Genomic DNA, 23,942 nt, shown 5'->3' with positions numbered 1-23,942 from the left:
AGCCATGGATCACAAAGGGGATAGAAGATGCATGTAAAAAGAAAAATAATCTATATAAGAGATTCATAAAACAGAGGACAAAAGATGCTGAAATAAAGTACAAGTTATATAAAAATAGATTAGTAAATATTATAAGAACAAGTAAGAAAGAATATTGGCACAAATTATTGGAGCAAAGTAGAAGTAACACACAAGAAAGATGGAGGATATTAAACAGTATAATCAAAAAGGGCTCAAAAAATAAGAATTATCCAGATTATTTTAAAAAAGATAAAGATATTGTGCTTGATAAAACTAAAGACATTGCAAATGAATTTAACGATTTCTTTGTAAATGTTGGCTTTAATTTAGCAAAAGAAATTCCAGAGTCAAGAAATAATAACGATCTAAATAAACATATTACTCAGAATGTGTCCTCCATGTTTATTGGTGCTGCAACTCATAGAGAAATAATTAACATTGTGAAGACATTTAAAAATAAAAAGTCCACTGACTGTTTTGGTATTGACATGATATTAGTTAAAAGTATTATAGAATATATAGTGCAACCTTTCGCACACATTTGTAATCTGTCCTTTCAAACTGGTGTGTTTCCCTCACAAATGAAAATAGCAAAAGTTATTCCAATCCATAAAAACGGAGAGAGATGTCAGTTTACCAATTACAGGCCAATATCACTACTCCCACAGTTCTCAAAAATTTTAGAAAAGTTATTTGTTAATAGACTTGATAAATATATTGAGAAGCATAATCTCCTAAGTGATAAACAATATGGCTTTAGAGTGAAAAGGTCCACTTCAATGGCAGTGATGGAACTTGTTGAAGGGATATCTAATGCAATAGATAATAAGGAATATACTGTTGGTGTTTTTATAGACTTAAAAAAGGCGTTTGATACAATTGATCATTCTATATTAATGAATAAACTAGAGAGATATGGCATAAGAGGGATAGCATACAAGTGGATGAAAAGTTACCTGGATGACAGATGTCAATATGTCGAATTCAATAATGTAAAATCTAAGCAGTTGAAGGTAACTTGTGGTGTTCCTCAGGGCTCTGTGCTGGGCCCTAAATTATTTATATTATATATAAATGACATATGTAGTGTTTCCAAACTGTTAAAATGTGTATTGTTTGCTGATGATACCACTCTGTACTGCTCAGGTAAAAACCTAGAACAGCTTCTGACTACAGCGGAAAAGGAGTTAAATATATTAAAAAACTGGTTTGATGTAAATAAGTTATTAAATATAAAGAAAACAAAATTGATTATTTTTGGCACTAGACAAATGAAAAATGTATCTAAAATAAGGGTTAATGGAATTGAAATTGAAAGAGTGTACGAAAATAAATTTCTTGGAGTGATAATTGATGATAAGCTGAGTTGGAAGTCTCATATAAACCATGTGAAAACAAAAATGTCAAAAACCATTGCTATTCTCTATAAAACAAAGCATGTCCTGAACAAAAAAATCATTATACACACTTTATTGCACTCTGTTGCTTCCATATATGACTTACTGTCTGGAGATATGGGCTAATGCATATAAAACGAACACTCTTCATATTTTCAAGTTACAAAAAAAAGCTATAAGAATTATAAACCAATCAAACTATATAGAACCAACTAACATTTTATTTATTAATCTGAATACCCTGAAATTTTATGATTTAGTTGAATATAAAATGGCACAGATAATTATAAAGCACAAAATAACTTGCTTTGCCACAGTACTCAGAAGCTGTTCAAAGTCAGAGAGAGTCAATATGACTTAAGGGGAACAGATTTCTTTAAGGAAAACAAGATAAGGACAAATATAAAGCAGAGATGTGTTTCTATTAGAGGAGGTAACCTGTGGAATAGTTATGACAGTGATTTAAAAAGGTGGAGTTCATTTTCCTTGTTTAAAAACATGTTTAAAAATAGAGTATTAGAAAAATATATAAATCAAGAATGAAAAGAGCAAAAAGGAGAGAAAAAAAAACAACCTCTTGATTCTTTTGCTTTGATGTAGTTACTTATCTAAGGTGGAAAGTTTTTTTTTCTTTGTTTTTTTTTTGTTTGTTAGTTTGTTTGTTTGGTTTTTGCTTTGTTTTATTATTTTCTTCAAGCCCTGTGTACAGGAGCTGCATACAAAAAGATATTTTGTGAAAAGGGTTGGCGTAATAAGCAAATGCTTCAGCCAGTACCTTTTGATTAGCCTTGTCTCATGCTTTCTTTCTTTATGGTAGATTTTTGTTCTGTTTTCACTGTTTGTTTGTTTTTCACTGTTTTCACTGAGATTTGAATTTGAATGCTAATCAATAAAATCAAAAAAAAAAAGGAAACTTGCTCTTGTTAAATACTCTTAAAAGTCTTGTGCTGTATATGTAGCAGTAATTTGTCAAAAGACACAGTAAATAAAGTAATGTTAGTAGTGGGTGATTTTATGGAAACGCTGTCATGAGTTTGTGTAAACATTTTGTCATTTGTAAACTATATATGACATGGATTACACTGTAACTGATGTGATTTTCTTTAAAGTGGTTTTAATTAAAAGAAAAAAAGGCAAAAATTAGTTTGTTTCTTTATTCAACTTTTGAACAGTGGTACTCAGTCAGTACATACTCAGTAAATGCACATTATTTACATGGCAGTGCACTACAGGCATAAATCTAGACCCCTAGATAAAAAAATGATGGTTCATTCCCACAACCCACAGCTTTACTGTGTACCAGCAGTTTATCCAGTAACGGTGACACGCTGACAACTCCAGAGTAGCAGGAGGTATTTTTCTGTTTTGAGGACGGCTTTTTTTACCTGCCACAGATCAACACCGTTGCTTCTACTTTAAACCGAAGAGCAGGGACATGGCTGCAGGTCTCCACGACTCCGGCCATACAGGTGCAGTGGGCGGCTTCAACCTTCCCTGTGATGCTCACAATGACCCACAGCTGCAATGCTGGTTCATTCAGTCTTTGAGAGTGCAGGACCTGAAACACACACAAAGTTCATTTAAAGACAAGAACTTTAATGAGCCAAGGCCGACATAAATGTGTTGTATCTACGTTCAAATACATTTATCACAAATGTAACAAAGTGTTTAGAAAGTTAGCACATACATGTAATTTTTCTTTTTTTTATGCATCCATCTATAGAACGCTGCAGGTTATAGTGCAAATGTGCCTGTTCTCTGTCAGAAACCTGCCTGCAGAAAATGAACCTAAGGTATGTCATGCAAGGATGTCATCACTTCCGCTGTACTGTACTAATTCACAGCAGGTGGGATATCCGGTTGTTAGGTGATGATGTATGAATCCTGCTTCTTGGTCCAGACTACTCTGCGCTTAATAAGGCTGTTGTGTTTTTAACATGTTTTAATGTTTTGTATCTTGTTCTATTTAATCTCAACAAGCCCCTAAAAACAGTCAGTGATCACTGTTGGCCACTGTTCATTTTAAAGCTCAGTTTTTTTTAAATGGAAATCATTGGGAACCCTCACGTTAACATTTATCAAATGGGAAAAAGTGATAGCAGAGCTGAACATTTAGATTTTTCAGAAATCTCTCAGTCAGAACATCTATGTTTAGATGGAAACTAGTGAGCTAGCTTCCTGCTAACTTCTAACTCTGTTAAATGTAATAAATCCTGTTTTCATGGATGCCTGGATGTTAAACTTAATTGTTACACCTGGTAAAGCAGCAACACTGATCATTTTATTAAAGATGAAAGACTTTAGACAGTTTTTAACTCTCAGTGATGCTGCAGTGTTCGTTTGACTTTGGGCCCAGTCACAGCTAATGACGTCAGACTTAAAGACCAGATAACAGGAGTTCTTGCAGTGATTTAATGGCACACAGCAAACCAAATGCAAAGCCAATGTAAAACAAAAGTGACACAAACATAGACCAAGATGCACTTGGCCAAATCTGAAAGAGGTTGTCTTTCACTCTTTTCCCTAGCTGGAAATATAGTAGCTGCTCCAAGACAGTAAGTTTAGCAAGTAACTAAACTAAACTGTGACTGGTGAGCATGTCATGGAGTGGGTGGGAGGTATTGTCCAACATCGTCCTCATCTTGGACAACATCCGCCTCTCCCACACCACCTTAAGAGGGTGCAGCTCCATCCCCACAACATTACTGGCCTTACGGATCAGTTTATTAAGCCTGTTGTCATCTCTGACCCTCAAACCTACTCAACAGCATGGAGGAAAACACCGGCCACAACATACAATGATATCATTGAACTAACGTTTAAATGTACAATTTGAAAATAAAGTACAAATACCTGAAAATTCAGCTGTAATGGAGTATTTGTATTTTGTTACTTCCCACCTCTGGCCACAATCGTGCCACAATGTTTAAAAGAAACATTTGATCACTTCTGTTGCCAGCAGGGAAAATTTAGACTGGTTATTGAATTTGTGTTTAGGTAGCTCCATGCCCTCCTGGGTTTTAAATGCACCTTAGAACACACATGCATCAACACTACAATGAGCGGGTGGAGGGAGGTTTGGAGTCTTCTCTCACCCCCATTCTCTGCGACCTGCTGGAGCGGGGGGGCTAGGAGGAGGAGTTGGCCGTCCGACTGCGGTCTGGAGTGTGGGGCCTCCCTGCTGCTGCGGAGTCGGGGCGGTCTGCCTCTCCCCACCGCAGGGAAAAGGGTAACACCACCTGGGTCTGGGTGCAGTTCCCCCTCCAGGGGCAAGGGTACCTAGACCCAGTTTGTAGAGTACGCTTGGGGAGTGTGATTGTGTGTACAGCGTCTCTTTATGTCTGTCTCCACGTTGGTTGAGTGTGGAGTAAGTGCATATGAGAGCATGAGGGTGGGAATGGATGTTTGTATCTGTGTGTGCCTGTATGTCTGTGTCTATATGTCAGGTTGGGTGTCAGACGCCACCTCTCTGGGGACACCTCAGGCCCTCCAAGGTTTGGAGGCCTATCTCCCCCCACCACTTCCCCTGCCAGTGGCGGACTCCCTCAGACATCGGTGCGTTGGTGGTTCTTTGTGTCCGGGGATGGGCGTCCAGGTACACACCAGCTCACTCCTTGGCGACCACTTATCGGGGCCTGGAGCCTGGGGCTCGCTCGGGCCACTTCGGAGGTGGGGTGCCCCCGGCCTCTCGGCCTGGGGCTCGGTCACTCAGGCACGGCTGGCTGCCGGCGGAGCTCACGGGCGCGTCACTGCAACTCCCCCTGACTTCTGCTCCGCGGCTGCTGAGTGAGCCCTCATCTGGGACTCTCCTCAGCTCTTACTGGGACAGTGGCGCAGCTGCCCCTCTGTTGGTCTTCCTTGGTCTCTTGTGTTCTGATATATTCCCATATATCATTGTGATGTTGTTTATTCTATTACTCTTGTTCTCTTCTGCTTGTTTTCTTTTTTCTTTCTCAGCAGGTGATCCAGGTGATTGATATATGCATTTTTTTTTCTCTGCCCGTTCTGTTGGTTTTTGTCTTTTGCCCTTCTCCCCCGTCCCTCTTCTCAGCTGTTTCTCTTTCTTTCTCCCCTTCTTTCCCCCAGTCAAGTCTGTCCCGTATTCAGTAAGTGAAAATAAAATAAACAATAAAAGGTGAATCAAATGGACCATTACGGCAAGGCTGGGATGGTCAGTTTGGTAAAGTAAATCCATTGGGCATCTTTCTTTGCCTTTAGACAACAATTCTGATGCAAAAGAGCCAAACGGGACAGGCAAAAAAAAAAAAAAAAAGAATTTGTGTTTACTGAGTCGTTATTATAGGGCCATTATTAAATGTCTTTAAGCTGTCCTTTGCTGGTGGGCATTATCTTTTTACATTTATCACCTTACTAACTGTTAAATCCTAAATACTTGTTTGTATTTATTTATTTATTTTATTATTTTTCTTTTGTATTTCCCCCATTTTTATTTCCCCAGACCTATTTATTTCATCTTAATCTTCATCTCATTCCATCAGCAGTGAAATTCCTTGTTTGTGTGCACAAAGTGGCCAAATAAAGAAGATTCCGATGCTGATCTTGATCCATTTGTTTTCTTCTTTCTTATACAAACCACTACATGATCATTTTACAGTCACTAAATAAAATAAAACTGACTTAAGTTTAATTTTGTTTTTGACGCACATTCTGAGGAGGATTAGCAGCAATCTTCCACTCCAGCTTGTTCATCAACCATAAACCCAGACAAAGTTTTCATTTAATTTAATTTAAAAGTCGGATTCTTACCCTTGCTCAGCATAGTTAAAAACCTGTTTCATTTGTTTGAAGGGTCACAGTCTTTCCTCACTGTGTCCATCATGTCTTCCTGTTTCTCCTTACGATGCACACAGGTCTTCACCTACACTCATCCCGAGGCTCTATGAACTGGAAAGAGGGAGGGCAATACCTCAGGCAGATCATCAGACAGCACGAGTGCCAATTAAAGGCTCCACTTTAGCGTGAGGGGTTCACTTTAGAGTGGTTCATGGTCAAAGTAGCTATTCCTGTTATTTGAATCTACCTTCGTACTTCTACCCCTACATCTGATTTTGGAATCACAGTCTCTGCTCTCTATTCCTCACTCTGTTGTTGTTACTGCTGTCCCTCCTCCTGCAATTCTGCACAGCTAATGTCAGAAACAGCAGCCTCTTGTGACTGTGAGAGCTCGTTACCAGTTGACAGTGCAGCTCTTAACATGCCAGTTAATTCGACACATACATAAAAAGAACTATTTCTTAATATATCTCTCTTAGCTTTTCTATCTTTTTACTTTTGTTTGTTCAGTTTTATCCACTCCATCCACATAAAACTCTTCTGTAAGGTGTGTGAGTTCAAAGGAAAGCTAAGGGAAGGGGCCTGTTGCATGAGTAAATTTGATTGTGCAATCCAGTGTCAGTTCAATTACATTAAATTCAATTTTATTTATATAGCACCAAATCCTAACAGCAGTTGTCTCAAGGCGCTCAAATAGTCGGTAATGAAAATGGATGAATATGCTGCTCTCAGTGCTGGTAGGGACGGTGTGCAGCAGCCCTTTAAGCTCGCTTTCAGCCTGTCGAATTATATTGACGAAGAAAAACATAATAATATTGACCCGTCAGCCCACAAATGCATTGGCCCAGTGTGACAGATCACTGTATCAGGCCTGGGGGCTTTGGGATCTGCAGGTAGGGAGAGAGGTGGTTAAAGGCAGCAATCGCTAAGGGTTGATTACAGTTGTTGAACATCATGGTGTCTCTTGGAGGAGGAGAGTGGGCAGGCAGGGGGATCCCAGGTAAGTCCATGTTTCCAGTAAAAGTGTCAACAGGCACAATGAGGCAGTGCTGCTTTTCACATTTAGCTCCAAAAATTGGTAACAGGTACATTTCTTTAGAAAAGCCTGAAGCTCTTACATCTCACAATGCTTTGCAGGGTATCATCGATGTGCAGTGTGCACAAACCGAGAGTAAAATGAATGTCAATTTTCCATGTTAACCACCAGGGCAGAACACAGCATTGGCGTATTTTCAAAAAGTTTAAAGCACCAGTCCAGCAAATCTCTGCTTTCGTGTAATTTTCAACAAAGAGATCCAGATTTGCAACAAAATGTAAATGGTTTTATTTTTTTGCCTGTGCTCCACGTCTCCACCAAATTCCAAAACTGTTCAAATTACTTTGCTGACAGACAAATGAACATGAGACATACTTTCACCAGGGCTTTACAATCATAATACTTTGTAATTCACAATTCAGGAAAATCTTTAAGTATATTTATATATATAGGTTGGTGATATTTCTATCCAGATGTGGTTTTCATCACCAAATTTTCCATGAATTCCTGAGACAAGAAAATCCTGAAAGCATTCATTAGGGACTGAACACTGCAGAACGCCCGTCGAAATTGCAAGACAAATATTAATAACTTCAAACTAAGAAAATAAACCATGAATACAGATGACGTAAGAAGAGCAACGAAGTAACGAAGAGCAAAACAAAACAACATTTAAGAGAGCAAACAATTATCCATGGACAACTGAATCATAAGAGGCTAACTGCACGGGAGCAAACTTCGAGGATTTAGAGGGAATACTGTAAATACAGGTAGGCGATCACAGACGCAGAGCTGAGAGTAATGGTCAGCAGAAGAAAAGGTCACAACCTGGAAGGATGGTGGAGATTCTGAACATTTAGCTGAAAACAACAGAAGCAAAAGACAGTAAGTGCAATTATATCTGAAATAACATCTTAGGCAACACAAGTGCAACATTGATAGGCCATTCAATATGTTTACAAGCAGGTCTAGATTTACAGATAACATGGTGGCCACGACAAAAGAACCCATTGATGAATCCGTCAGCTTTAACAGAGGTGCTCAATTTGCTGACAAGATATTTGACTCCGCACAGACCACGCCCGCCACACACATTAACCAGGTAAAATACGTATTTAGGCTGAATGTTTTTTTCTTCAATTATTTTTTAAAAGTCAGGTCAAGGCTCCAAAAGCCCAAAGGAGATATAAGGGTGGCGGCTCACAACAGTTTTTGTTTGCTGGATCATTTTAGTTCAGCTTTCCTTTTGTTATATTTCTTTCAGTTCAAAATGTGTTCATTACATAAATAAAATGTCATTTTCTCTGTAGCACTTCATGGATTTCATAAGCAGCACACCTTAGTTGTTCACACAAAGCATAAAAGTAAAAAACAATATATACAGTGTTATCTTCATTTTAGATGTCAGAAAGTATTTGCGGCTCCCAGTGTTTTCTTTTGCGTGGAAACCGGCTCCAAATGGCTCTTTGGGTGTTAAAGGTTGCTGACCCCTGGTTTAAACCTTTAGTGTGTTTTCAGCATCATCTTTGAGGTCCCAAAACAAGCATATCAGCCTTCAATAGTGTCTCAATTCTGTACCCGCTGTTTGTCTATCAACAGTAAGAAGAGGCCACACAGAACATCAGTACCTTAAAGTTTACAGTGCACTTATTCTGGGTGGTAAAACACTATCAAACTCTTTAATGTTTAGTTGTTTATTTAGAAAAAAAAGATTAAACACTCAATTAAAAACTTAATTTAACAATAATTAAAATTTTTGTAATTTTCTAAAGCATTTTGTAAATTAATGCAGTAAAATGGACAGCCTGATGATCTGAAATCAATTTACTAATAATGCATATTTTATGGCACAATTCATTATTAAATCACAAAGTGGTTGATTTAAATGTGCAAGACTCTTGGTCATCCATGTGCTGTCACAACTTACATAGAGGTCATGTCATTAAGGGCATGGTCCAGTTCCTCACTGATGGCTTTGTACTTGAGCTTTTGTGCATAAAGTTCATCTGTGGGTATAAACACAGACAAGAGACAAAAGTGAAGAAAGAAAACAGACAGTTTGAACAAAGAGGCTGAAACTGATCTGCAGAAACATTCACAGTGAAATACTAAGTTATAAAAAAATGAACTAAGCAGTTCTTTCTTAAATAGAAGAGTCCAGTTAATAAGAGTAGCCTTGTTTTCTGTGTTAGTGCTGCTCACTGTCTTGGACTCTTCATCACAACTGAACGTACTGGAGACATCCTCCCATACATGCATGTATGCCTGCTAGCATCTTGCACCCTGCTGTTATGTGCTGGATTGTCTCTGGGGCATCTTTACACAGCCTGCACCTGGGGTCTTGCCTGGTGTGATAGACCCCAGCCTCTATGGATCTTGTACTCAGAGCTTGTTCTTGTGCTGCCATGATTAGTGCCTCTGTGCTGTCTTTCAGTCCAGCTTTGTCCAGCCACTGGTAGGATTTCTGGATATCAGCCACCTCCTCTATCTGCCGGTGGTACATACCGTGCAGGGGCCTGTCCTTCCATGATGGTTCCTCGTCTCCCTCCTCTTTCTTGGGTTTCTGCTGCCTGAGGTATTCACTGAGCACTCTGTCAGTTGGGGCCATCTTCCCAATGTATTCTTGGATGTTCGTTGTCTCATCCTGGACTGTGGTGCTGACACTCACCAGTCCCCGGCCCCCTTCCTTCCGCTTAGCGTACAGCCTCAGGGTGCTGGACTTGGGGTGAAACCCTCCATGCATGGTAAGGAGCTTTCTTGTCTTGATGTCAGTGGCTTCTATCTCCTCCTTTGGCCAGCTTATTATCCCAGCAGGGTACCTGATCACGGGCAGGGCGTACGTGTTGATGGCCCGGATCTTGTTCTTACCATTCAGCTGACTCCTCAGGACTTGCCTGACCCTCTGCAGGTACTTGGTGGTTGCAGCTTTTCTAGCGGCCTCTTCATGGTTCCCATTCGCCTGTGGGATCCCCAAGTACTTGTAACTGTCCTCTATGTCTGCAATGTTGCCTTCTGGTAGTTCAATCCCCTCAGTTCTGACTACCTTCCCTCTCTTTGTTACCATCCGACTACACTTCTCCAGTCCGAACAACATTCCAATGTCATTGCTGTATAGCCTGGTAGTGTGGATCAGTGAATCGATGTCTCGTTCACTCTTGGCATACAGCTTGATGTCATCCATGTACAGGAGGTGGCTGACGACTGCTCTGTTCCGTAGTCGGTATCCGTACTGTGATGACTCTGCCATTATGAGCTTTAAATGGAGCCAGGAAGCATTTAATCACAATGCGTCTGTGCTAATAATTGGGTATTGGGTATATATATATATATATATATATATATATATATATATATATATATATATATATATATATATATATATACATATATATACATATATATATATATATATTAGGGGTGCAACGATATTCGTATCGATATTGAACCGTTCGATACAGTGCTTTCGGTTCGGTACGCATATGTATCGAACAATACAACATTTGTAATTTATTTTATCAACTTTCCTTCTGACGATGCTGTGTTCAGCGCTCAGTGAATCTGCGTTCGACTACTCCGCCTAGGCTGCACTGTCGAGCGCAGATCCACTGAGCGCTCAACACAGACAGCATAGTCAGAAGGAAGAGCGCAGGGCAAGCTAGCGAGACAGAAGTTAAGCTCTCCTTGCAAGATGGACCTCCCCCACCCTCATTCAGATCTGGCGTTTGGAATTATTTTGGTTTTCATGTGACGTATGACCCTGAAGGTAAGCGAGTCATGGACTAAAGTAAAACAGTATGTTGGATGTGCCATGCAATGCTCAATTACATTGGTGTGAACTAGTGTGTTAGCGCAGTTAGCTCGTTAACGTGTTGGCCGTCTAGCCCCATGCACGGGGCGATCGGCGGTAGCTCGTTAACGGAGATTTGCCGTGTTGTGGCGTTAAGGTCATTTCAACGAGATTAACCTGAAAGCACTAGTGGGAACACAACGAATATGACTGCACATTTACACCGACATCATCCTAGTGCAAAGACAAAAACAACAAGCATGCTACTAACTTTAGCCGAGTCATTTAGACAGCTGTTAGCACGTGATTCTCCTTATGGGGACCTGATATGTTTAATATGCTGCTGAGAATATAGCCCAGAAGAAGCGGATAGTATAGCTTTTATTTTGGAAAGAGCCATTTCTCTGTAATAAACTCTCTTTTCCAAAGATGAGTGATTCCTCAATCAGATACAGGGCTCGCAATATCGCTAGCCCGACGTCCCGGAGCTAGCGATCTTTCCAGTCGGGCTACAAAAATCTCTCTGCCCTGCCCGTCGGGCTATTGTAGGAAAAATATATGTCAATGCTTTTGCATTCTTTCAGAAATGTAGCTGGGTAATTATGTCATTGGCATCGGTGAGCCACTGTCAATATGTGACATATTGAAATCGCGTTTGAATTTGCGCTTGTTTTTTTGCTTTCACTTTGCAATGACAGCACTGATCTGTGAGTGATGATAATTTGTGCACCAATTCCTCTGACATCGTCTTATTAATCGTTAGCTTACTATGCAAACATGACAAGTGAAATCTCCCGCAGCTTAAACATGTGAGAGGTTGATCGCGCAGAGAATCGCTGAGCTTATGTGAGTCGTGTGTAAAAGTAGCAGTATATATATTTTAGTTCTGCTGAGCCAAATAAGACAGGTCAGGGTGAAGAAGTGACAGCCAAAGAAAAGCTTACCACAAAACGGAGAAGTTATGACAAATGAGACTATAAGGCAAAAAGAAAGTGCAGCTTTATGGTTTCATGGACAAAAGAATTTCTGTGGCTGCAATATGACGAGCTAAATAACCAGGGCTGCACATAAGTGGTCCGCAGGTGCGCATTTGCTGTCAAAATAAAAAACGCGCACAAGGGTTAGGGTTAAATTTAAAAACTGTACTTTTGAGTTAAAATATATATTTATAATTTTAATAAATGACAAATTAAAAAGGCATGAACAGTTTTTTTGTATCGAAAAAATATCGAACCGTGACACCAAAGTATCGAACCGAACCGAACCGTGAATTTTGTGTATCGTTGCACCCCTAATATATACATATATATACATATATATATATGTATGTGTGTGTGTGTGTGTGTATATATATACACACACACACACACACACATATATATATATATATGTGTGTGTGTGTGTGTGTATATATGTATATATATACAGCGAACGAAGGCTGTCCAAAGTCGTAGACTCCTCCGAATGCAGCCGACAAATGCGTCCTCCTTTTCCCCGAATTTGAAGGATGGGTCGGGTGTGTCCTTCGTGGTTTACCATATCCCAGAATTCATAGCGCGGCCCAGCCAAACTCCAGTTTCTGGCAATGGCGTCCGCTACTAAGTTTTAAAATTACTCTTATTATTCTTTCTGGGTCACAAAATAAACTTTTAACATATTTTCAGGTGAGAAAGTAGCTGTGTAAACTTCAAATATCTGCTCGGTTTATCAAGATATCGCATATTTGCAAAAGTGTGCCGACATTTTCGGAGACGTCTGTTACCCACCAGCTCGACAGCTAGCCGGGAGCTCGAGGGTCACTGAAGCCGCCGAGAATGGCACAACTCCCGGCACATCATTTTCAGATCACCGCAGACTTTTGCTACTCAGGTTAAACGTAATGTATAAGTCACTTAGACAACCTAAAAATGTTATTGTTGGGCTTTTTTCAGTGTTTTATTTGTTCGTGAGTAAATCGGTTTGGCTGAGATTAAAGTTATTAGATTAGATTAGATAAAATAAAACTTTATTAATCCCCCGGGTGGGTTCCTCCTTGGTTTTCACACAGCTGACTAAACGTCAAACAGAAAACTGATTAAACAGAAGTGTGAGACGGTCGAGAATTTACACCAGTGTCTGGTTATATTTTAGATAGCAAGGAGCAGACGGACGAGTTTATTAAACTCCACAGAGACAGTGGTGACGCTGATCAGAAGGCTAGACCGTCCAATTCCACAGCCGTTTACTTCCGGCCTACCCGACCTTCTGAGGACCCGGCCCACGTAGACCACGAAGGCCGGGTCCTCAGGAGGATGCAGCCCATGAATTTGGACATGACCATAGCATGTTCTGACTGAGAGATTTCTGAAAATATTAAAACGTACAGCTCTGCCATCACTTCCAACATAAATGAAGACAGGAAACTAAACAGCAGTGACGTTTGTAGGGTTACTGAAGTTGGGCTAGCTGCTACTGTATATAATGATGTGCTACGTGTCGCTAGCGACACAGCTATGTTAGCATAACAAACACAGTGAAGCTGGAGGATGAACGCTAACTTTTTTCCACTGGATAATGTTAAGGTTCCTGATAGTTAGAGACAAATGCAATCGCATGGCAGGATGCTGTAAACGGACCAAACTTCAGTCAGGAGAACAACTGAGATAATCCATCCACAATACGAGGTTAGTGATTAATATACTGCAGCAACATGGGAACAGAGCAGCTGCCAGAGAATTCAACATTAATGAATCAATGGTACAGAAGTGGAGGAAGCAAGAAGAATGAGTTGAGTAAAGTGTGACTTATTTGACTGTTTTGTTTCGCTTAGTGCGTCTTATAATCTGGTGCACCTTATGGTCTGAAAAATACGGTAATTAAAGGGTGAACTTTGTTGAGAAATGAGTGTTTTACCTTCCAGATCATCAATTGTCTTCTCCAGCTTGGCCACAGATCTCTCAGCAAACTCAGCTCGCGTCTCGGCCTGTTAAAGCAACAACTTTTGATCAGACAACGAAGTTGAAGAAGTAACAGAAATGCAGCAATATGTTGACCTCTCAAAGCATCAAAACATTTAGAGCCCAGCGCTCATTTAAATGTAGAAAATATTTTAAATAGATAAATAAAATGATCAATAAATCCAGCATTTAGAATATCTACAGGTCATTTTTCTTTCTTGCTCACCTCTTTCAGTTTGTCAGTTAGGATCTTAATTTCTTCCTCATACTTGTCCTCCTTTTGCGAGTACTGTGTGGAAGGAGAAGATTATTCAGAGGGTGAGGTCTGCAGGATGGTGAAGTGTCACAGCGGGGCAAGGAGATACTTGGTTTGACTCTAAACCTCCCGAGTGTACTGTGTCAGCTTCTTTATTGTTATATGTAAAAAGTCACGTTTTGAAAATATATGTTTACTCTCAGTGTCTCTGGCCTTTCCTTACCTTCTCAGCCCTGGCCTCCAGGGACTTTAGGTTATTGGTGACATTCTTCAGTTCATCCTCCAGCTCAGCACATTTACTTTTAGAGTTTTTAGAAGACAAAAATAGGTTGGTGCAGAAAACTCACAGTTTAAATGTTTGCCATGACATGTAAAAAAAACCCTGTAAACACTTGAAGCAGTGCTCCTAGGAAATAATTGCTTCTGTCCTTCAAAAAACCCCAAACATGAGGCAGGTAACACGGTATATGTACTCACGCCTCAGCCAGCTCTGCCCTCTCCTCTGTACGCTCTAACTCTCCTTCTACAATCACCAGTTTACGAGCAACCTGAGGAGAAAGTGTGAGAGTTTAAGGTCCTGCACCGTGGATTTGCTATTTTTCAGTATTATTGTAATAACAACACAGAGGTAGATACAGTTACCAGCTCCTTTCAAATGTCTTTGGTTCCTAAAGAAAGTGCATCACTGCAGCGGACTGCAACAGACAAGAACAAAAACACTCGCCTCCTCGTATTTGCGGTCAGCCTCCTCAGCGATGTGTTTAGCTTCCTTCAGCTGAATCTCCTGGAGCTCCATCTTCTCTTCATCTTTCAGAGCTCTGTTCTCAATCACCTTCATGCCTCTGTGCAGACAAACCATCCTTACTTTCTGACAATACAAATACACTGCTAAACATTTTTAACCCTCATGCTTCGTTCATTTCATGTAAAACAATTTTGTGTTCTCGATCAGATATAGAAACTATAATAATAGATGTATTATCACTGTATGTTGTGTTAGATTTTTGTAATCAGCTCACGTTCTTGTGAGCATGACAGCCTTTCTAAGTCTCATTAATCTGAAAAAACATCTGGATTAGTTTGACTGTAAGAAATGATCAGATGAAACACAGTCTACTGTTTATCACAGGCTACTTTGGATAAGTTACAACGTTAAGAACATTTGTTTTTAAACCATTTCAAATCTTTTATAGTCACATAAAGCAACACCTGTTGTGGTCCTGGCCAAAAGTGGACGGGAATGTTTTATTTGTGTGGCTAGGAAATTATCCCAAAACTGCACTTCTGACATATCTTTATGCCATGTTTAGACTGCTTGATTGGCATTTACTTTTTGAAAGGGCAGCGTCCCCTACCGGTGACCAGACACTGTGATGTTTGGACTTGGACATGAGTGATGAGTGGCTGCTATTCCACGCACTCGTCACAAACCTCTAATCACTGCCAGTTTGTCTTGCTGATGATGACCCTGAATAGTATTGTGGCTGTCAAAGCGAATCGCCCATAACAACATGTAAATCATGTTTAATTAATCAGGAACAGTTCAAAGCATGATTCGATGGCCATCATCGTCATCATCATTCCTCTTTATCTGGATTATATTCCGTGCCATCTTCAGCTTCTGATCCATCCTCACTGTCAGTTTCCTGGCCTCTCTCCTCCTCACCAGTGTGGTGATCAAATATGTAATCAAGAGCCTCACTTAGGTCATGGTGCTGCCACACAGTGACCTGTCACCATAGCTACACAGTGTTTTCTGTGGGGCAGATAGGATTTGATGCATAGAACAGTTCATTTTGAAAATCTGTCAGCTAAATATAAGAACGTGGTGTTAATAACCTCTGTTTAGATGCTGCTGCCTTACATATGACTGGGAGGAAGCTAATAATAGACTGTGCAATAATACACAATTAAAAAAATGAGTATAGCACCAACTCAATGAAACTTTCAGATATTGACCTGATCTGTTAAGTAGCAAAGGGGATTGTTTGAGCTGCTTTGGTCTTAATAAAACTAACAAGTGCACCAGAGAAGCAGGTTTAACAGGTGGAGGCCACTGACTCTTTCCCCTCCTCATCTTTTCTGAATGTTTTTTTTGGTACTTTTTAGTTTTGCATTTGGCTGGTGTTGGTGTGAGTACCAGTAGCATGAGGCGATACCTTGGCCTTACAGAGGTTACACAGATTGTCCAATTGTAAGGACGCCTGTTTTCTGTTGGACTCGTCAAGGTTGTTAGTTTGGTCGCTATTTCTAAGTTTGTTATGTAGTTTCATTGTAGTCACGTGTATGTAGCTAGTTGAATCATTTGCATTTCTAGTTACTTGTTCCATTTCGTGTCCTCGTTGTCTTGGTCTCGTCTGTGTTCCCCCCAGCCCGTCATGTCCCTCGCTCTCTCGCTCCTTGTCTCATGTGCATTGTGTTCAGTTTTGTTTCCCCTCTAACGTTTGTCTAGTTTGCTCCAGCTGTGTTTCTATGCATCTCCACTTCTCTTATGTATACACTCTGTCAGTGTCTCTTATGTTCCAGTCATGGGTCTGATGACCTCCAAGTGTTCCTGGTTTCTAGTGTACCCCCAGTTTAGGGTTCCTGTTTAGTTCCTGGCGCCTGTTTTGTATAAAGTCTGATCAGCCAGTACAAAGATCTCGCTTGCAGTTTAAATTTCCATCTGCTTCCATGGCTGCACTAAGCTCAAATACTCAGTAGCTATTCAACATCTATGGAGTTTTTTACTGATATATTAAGATACATTTTCAGTCCCAGGTCTTTTTTGTGTGGTTCTAGCACAGTATGTTCATGAACCATCCAACGGGAAAAGTGTGGTCACTGACATTCAAGCTGTTCCTATAACGCTTGACTTGTGATACTCATCGCAGAAGAACAATAGAGGTCACAGCAGAGTCACCTCTCGCTCTCATCTGCAGCCTTCTCAGCTTCTTCCAGTTTCTGCAGAGCTGTTGCCAGCCTCTCCTGAGCGCGGTCCAGCTCCTCCTCTACGAGCTGGATACGTCTGTTGAGGGAAGCCACTTCTGCCTCTGCCTGAGAATACAAGGAGCAGATTAATTAGAAAAACAGTCTGTTACATACGCTGCACATGTCTAACACAGTAAAAGCAGCATTTCCTGATAGAAGCGTATTGCATGTTATTCCAAAGAAGTGGATAATATAACGTGGATGTGGACAAAGCTTTTCCAAAGAATCTCTTCAAATAACCTTTTTGGTTTTCAGTGAGTTAGGATGATGTACTCAGCCAGAAGCTTATCGTGATACAGTGCATGTATTCTCTCTTTGTCTTATTACACCATTATTCCATTTGCTTGAAATTTTCTTTTTAAACATATTTACAAATATTAGATTTAACAGGTCTTAAATCAAGTCTTGGCTCTATAGGTCACATAAGGACAGAGTAATCATAAAGTGACTCCTTTGTTATCTGGACTGTGTGCTTAGGACCTTCGAGGCCCAGAGCAGTTTGGAGCCGGTTGCCACCATCATGCTTCACTGTAGAGATGGCATTGGCCAGGTGATGAGCGGTGCCTGATTTCCTCCAGACATCATGCTTGGCATTCAGGCCAAAGAGCTAAGTGTTTGTTTCATCAGAGCAGGGAATTTTGTTTCTCATCGTGCGAGAGTGCTTCAGGTGCCTTTTGGAAAACTCCAACTTACTTTTACTGAGGAGTGGCTCTGGTCTGGCCACTCTATGATACATACCTGATTGCTGGAATGCTGCAGAAATGCCACTGTTGGCCGAAGACAAAGGAAGACTCAGCAGGGAAGGTGAGTTAGGAGGCATCGAGAAAGACAGAAATGCAGGATCGTGGAAAAGAGTAAGGAGTCCGTATGGACTACGGCTCATGAAGGGAGATATTATGAAGAGAAGGAAAACAGACATATTGTGTGTACAAGAGACCAGGTCGAAGTGATGAGGCCAGTAGCATTGGAGGTGGATTCAAACTGTTCTAGAGAGAGAACTCGATTATGGGTCATTTTGAAGGAAGTGTATACGAATAGTTCTGTTCAGGTGAAGCGTCTGTCAGACCGGAGCATTAGTTCAAAGCTGTACATGAAATAGGTGAATGTTAATGCGTGTGCTGCACAGTCAGAAAAGTTGAATATAGTGGTAATGAGTGGTAACTGGTGTCAACTTTAACAGACATGGGAACACGGGTGATGAGGAAGTGATTTCAGCAAAGGATGGAAATGACTGGTCAATGCATGTTTCAAGAAGAGGAAGGAACACAGGGTGGCATGTTAAGGTGGAGGAAGGTGCACACAGGTGAAATACATCTTATGCACAACTGGCAATCTAGTGGACATATGTAACCTGGTCTGCACGGCACGGTGGAAGGAAATCGCATGCCAAATATCAAACCATATTTGGTTTCAGGTAATAATAGGTGATAGAAGCCTCTCCACACACCTTAATGAATCCAGTCCCTGCATACAAGCATGTCCTAGGACTTCATTTAATGTGGTCAGACAGAACCAGACCAGAAGCCCTATAGACTCACACAACCCTGGATTTATCCCAAATATAACGGATACTTGATTTAAGAAAGGGAAAGATATGGGTTTGGTTAAATATTTTGATTTACTTAATGGGACCAATTAAAAAGGTTTTGAAGATTCGAAAGAAAAAGGACTGACAAATAAAGACTTCTGTAGATTTTTACAAATAAACATAAGATTGAAAGTATATTTAACAGAAAGATCTGTGTCGGGTGTTCTGAATGTTTTCCTAATGGCATAAAAATCTATTTCAGGAATTAGACCCATTTCTAAAATATACCAAGGTTTACAAGCATTGAAAGGGCAAAATAAAACAGCTAGAATAACTCTTTAACCAATTAAAGAGCAGGTATAAGTGAAAGGATGTAAACACAAAATACAGATTCAAGTACAAGTACACAAACAGTGTCTCTGCTGAAAGCACAGCTCTCACAGATTCCACAGCTGCCAGTTTCATCGTGCAACGACAAAATTTACTGAACCAGCAGCACACGAAGACCAGAATTACGATTCACATTTCAACAACATTAACAGCAATTCTGTCTTTTCTGTCTTGCTACCAAAAAATCCATCTCGATAAAACCACATTTCCTGCAGAGCTCAAGGGCTTGAAGGCAGTTTCCATCATGAATTGCTATTTTCTGCCTAACTGACTTGTTCACGCACAGATACATTATGCACTGGAGTACTGTTGTGTACAGTATTGTGTACTTTTGAGTTCTTTTGGTTTTGCAAAAATGACGACTGCCAAGAAAACCTCATTTCTGCTTTTTGATACCTAAGAAATTTCAGCTGTAACAGATGGCGCCAGATTGCAAAATGCTTAGCTATGTCTGTCAAGAGTGGGACCCAGTTACAGGACTCAAACACGAAGAGGGTAAACTGGAAGAAGCAGCTTTATCTCTGTGGAACGAGTAGTGAGGAGAACATGGAGCGTTGAGAAACACAGCCAGTGGACAACACACCAGTGAGGAGAGGGAGACTGAGGCCTTAAATACACACAGGATAATGAGCGGATGGGAAACAGGAGGGAACACAGCAGGAAATAATCAGACTAACAGGAAGGGAGGAAGCAAAACTGAACACACTGAGCACAGGATGAGAGACTGCCAAAATAAAACAGGAAACATACTAAGACGCAGACTAAGATATACAAACACTGGGACAGGGGAGACAGACTGAGAAGATGGAGAGGGCGACTGACATGACAGGCTGGGGAGAACACAGACGAGACCAAGACAACCAGGACACGAAAGGGAACAAACAATTCAGAACTGGAAATACAAAATGATTAAAGTAGGAAGAACAAGGAAGCTAAACAATACCAGAACTGAGAAACACAGAAACACTGAGTCATGATGTTTTCTCAGTGATCTGTGAGTGGGCCCATCTTTCTGCTGGTTTTATGACACAACAATCTGACCACAATGGGCTCAACAGACACTGATTTGCACCAGGATGCAATCACCATCCAATGACAAAAGTGGGGAGAACGTGAGTGAGTTCTTTGTGGCCTCACTTCAAATCAGGACATTTTGCTCCAAAAGATAGTTGAATGCAGCAAATTCATGGTGAAAGTGCAGGCAGTGGTAGTTCCCATATCCAGGAAACATCTACAGTGTCTACTTTTTAGGTTTTTCCAACTTCTATCGCTGGTTTATCGGGAACAATAGCAAAGTCTGACTTTTCTTAAGACGCCTTTCTAGTGGAATGTCTCAGCCTGGGAAACCTTCGACCATCTGGAGCATCTGCTCGCCTCTGCGCTTATTCTTGCTCAACACACTCTAGTTCATTGAGGAGGTTGACACTTTGGATTCTAGATGCAGTGTTGTCCCAGAGGGCTGCTGATAAAATGCACCCCTTGGCTTTCTTTGCTCATCAGCTGTCACCCACAAAGCACAATTACAACATGGGGAGGTGAGAACTGCTGGTGGTGAAGCTGGCGCTGGAAGAATGGAGGCACTTGCAGAGGAAGCTGAAAATCCCTTTGTTGTTTGGATGACCACAAGAAATGATCAAACTCACTGCAAGCCAGGTGGTCTTTTTCTGGTTGCCCAGTTTAACTATACAAACTTCTACCTCCCAGACTCGTGGAGCACCAACGCAGATGCTCTCTCCCCCCAAAGAGAGTGAACCAATCCTCCCAGCCTCCCTCGTCGTTGGATCACCTGGAAGATCGAGTCGCTGGTCAGTGCCGCGCAGCAAAACGAGATAGATCCTCAGGCTGAGCGTGTCCAGTGGTCTGTAATAATATCTGTGATTCATACAGAATGGCAGCCATGGCTTGTGCTGATGAGGTCATGGTGATAATTATGAATCAAGAGAATATAGAAAGATTAAATTACCATAAGAAAAGGTCCTCTGCTGAACCACGGTGAAGGTGGAACCTTTGAACATTTATTGTTAGCCTGCTACAGAACAGCAGGTTTTATCATTGACAGCAAACTAAAATCTTTAAGCTATGGTTTATTTGAAGGACTACTGATGGATAGCAAAAGAGATTTATTTTGGTAAATCGTGTCCATAATCAACACTCTGGAAAATGAGAGCTAAAGAATGATTAATAGTGATATTGTCTTTAAAGACAGATAAATTCCCTTTTTCCTGGAATATTTTAAATATTTGTATAAATATATCTATGTTTTTGCACGATTCTCATCCGATGTAACTGCCATATCTTTTGAAGAAAGGGTTTTTGAAAATGGTTTTGATTGTTTGATTTAAAATCCAGTGTGGTGCTGTATAGAGGCAAAATTACAAAAAGTGTGCCACTGTCCAAAAACATACGGACTGTAGCTAAGAGCTAAATTAGTGGACTGAGTTTCTGTAAGTAATGGCTCGACTGGTTCGACTGGTTCGACTGGATTTAATGGGGTCAGCCATTAAACAAAAGGACTCCACCGCCTCACCACTTGTGTGCACCTGTGGGCACCAATGACTTTCTGATCATAACATTGGACATCTGTCCAAAAGAGGTTTTGAACACTTATTTGTATGGATAACATAAAACAAATAAACATACAAAAATATGGAGAAATAGAAATAACTATCGCTTCTCTCAGACGAAATCTCCCCGTTTCCTCTTCTGTCTCTGTTTAGATTTAGTCAGTTTCTGTGTTATTTATGGGTTTTTGGTTAATTCCTCTTCCTCCCTTTGAACATTACTTTCCTCGTGTCTGACCTTCTACTCCTGTCTTGTCTTTCCTTGTGTATGATTATCTGCCCCACCCTCTTTTCTGTAGTTTAATCCGTGTCTGACTTTCCTCAGTGGTGTCTCATTTCTAACCACCCCTCAGTGTGTGTATAAAAAGTACTTTTGTCATATCATCTGTTTGTTTTCCATTTGTTCCCCATCTCCTTTCAGCCTCTTATGGCCTGCATTTGTATTTCACTTCAGCGATGTCTGACAGAGAGCCCGTCCTGTGAATCTGACGCTAGTTTAAATTCTCAAAGTCAGTGTGTGAAAGAGAACCATTTGGATGGACACCTTTGAGAACTAAACATTGTAGCACGAGCTGAAGGATGAAAGTAAAACAGGTGGAGAAAGGTGAGTGCAATAGCCCACTGGTTTATGATAGTCTAGTTCTTATTGTGCTGTGAGAGCCACAGTGAATGAGCCTAAATTAGGCTACATCCATTAAATAAAGGCCGTCAGTTACTGTGATCTGGGAGGCATGGGTACCTAAAATGGACTTGAACAATTGTTAATCTCACTGCCAAGGTTGGGTGGTTGACATCAGAGTTAAAAAGGGCTCTGAATCCCCCAACAGCTGTGAGACGTAAGCATGATGAGAATGGAATGCAAGGCTGAAACAGGAACTCAAACTGGCTTGGTTTACACTGGCCATCAGTTCATGCTGTGTGAGACACAATGCCACCACTGAGAGAGCACTGTATCATGTATTACAGTTTCTTGGCCTTCCCAGTCATAAAATAGGGAAAAAAATCTCCCAAAGAGTCACATCCACGTCAGCACCCTGCTAATCTGTTTGCTTTGTGGAAGAGACATATTTTCTTTTGTATTTTCAGAATGTAAAGGTTGGTCAGTAATCAATAATGTGGTATTATGAAATGCACAAAAAACACCACTGTGAATTAGTTTTACTCACATCAGCAGCTTTCTTATCAGCAACTTCAAGCTTCTCCTGAGCATCCTTTAAGGCCTCGGAGTATTTATCAAGCTCATCTTCTGTTGCTTTCAGCTTCTTTTGCATTTGTATAAGCTCGTCTTCATGCTGATAGCGTGGGACAAGAAACACAGGGTTAGATTTTAATGTACATTTTTGGACAGACTTTCCTCAGCAGCAGACTCAGGTCCTTGTTTGACTACCATCCACCAAAACCACAGATAAAAGATAACTGGGTCTCTGGAAGTCTCAAAAAGTCATCTTTCCTATTTTCATTCATTCATTGGTACAAGATGCTAAACTACACCACATACTAAGCTCATATAAACCACCAGACTGATGAGTCCGCTTCATGTGATTTGCACCTGTGTGACCTACCTGCTTGCTTCTATCTTCAGCTGCTTTTCTGTCCGTTTCAGCCTGTTCCGCCTGATCCAGCGCATTTTCCTTGTCCAACTTCAGCATAAGCATTTTCTTCTTGATGGCCTCCATTTTTGTTGATGTGTAATAGCGTTTTCCTGTAAAAGATCAATACTAATTGGTGCAGAACCTGAGACTGGCAAACTGGAAGAGACACCAACTCTAACAAAGCAGCAGACTATTTATATGACAGACAAGGAGACACTCCCCCAAAATCACACACAACTGTACCCTGCAGATTAGCTGGAAGATGAACCTCCACACAAGCACCTCAGAATATCTTTGATCTGCTCTTATCATGTAGCTGTGAAGAAGGAGGAAAAAACAGAAATGAAATGTGTTTTCAGGACCACTTTTGTCTGTCCTTCCATGCACATACATGGACAGTGTTGGTTAAGTCACTTGAAAAAAGTAATCAGTAACTAATTACTGATTACTTCCCCAAAAAAGAAATCCCGTTACTTTACTGATTACTTATTTTCAAAAGTAATTAATTACTTAGTTACTTAGTTACTTTTAAAAACACGATTTACAACCTGAAGAGGTGATAAAGTGATAGATCTTTCAGCCCAATTCTACTTTTTCTGCATAATCCATCATACAAAATGTAATCAAATGGAAAAGTCTCTTTTTAAAACTTGTTTTATCAGTTTTAATCTTTT

The 23,942-nt window shown here is 40.5% G+C and overlaps 1 protein-coding gene across 1 annotated transcript; it reads right to left on the bottom strand.

Moving 5' to 3' along the window:
* Positions 1–7,512: 7,512 nt before the first annotated feature.
* On the bottom strand, positions 7,513–23,441 carry LOC101475874 (tropomyosin alpha-1 chain). Its single transcript, XM_024798518.2, has 10 exons — positions 23,239–23,441; positions 22,843–22,968; positions 17,130–17,263; positions 14,952–15,069; positions 14,705–14,775; positions 14,451–14,526; positions 14,198–14,260; positions 13,928–13,997; positions 9,176–9,254; positions 7,513–8,108 (listed from the first exon to the last, which is right to left on the bottom strand). The coding sequence occupies exons 1-10, from the start codon at positions 23,350–23,352 to the stop codon at positions 8,105–8,107; spliced, it is 855 nt and encodes a 284-aa protein (XP_024654286.1). The 5' UTR covers positions 23,353–23,441; the 3' UTR covers positions 7,513–8,104.
* Positions 23,442–23,942: the final 501 nt, after the last annotated feature.

Source organism: Maylandia zebra, linkage group LG22 (assembly GCF_041146795.1).
Source record: "Maylandia zebra isolate NMK-2024a linkage group LG22, Mzebra_GT3a, whole genome shotgun sequence".
NCBI lineage: Eukaryota > Metazoa > Chordata > Actinopteri > Cichliformes > Cichlidae > Maylandia > Maylandia zebra.
This window is presented reverse-complemented; position numbering and strand designations above follow the sequence as displayed.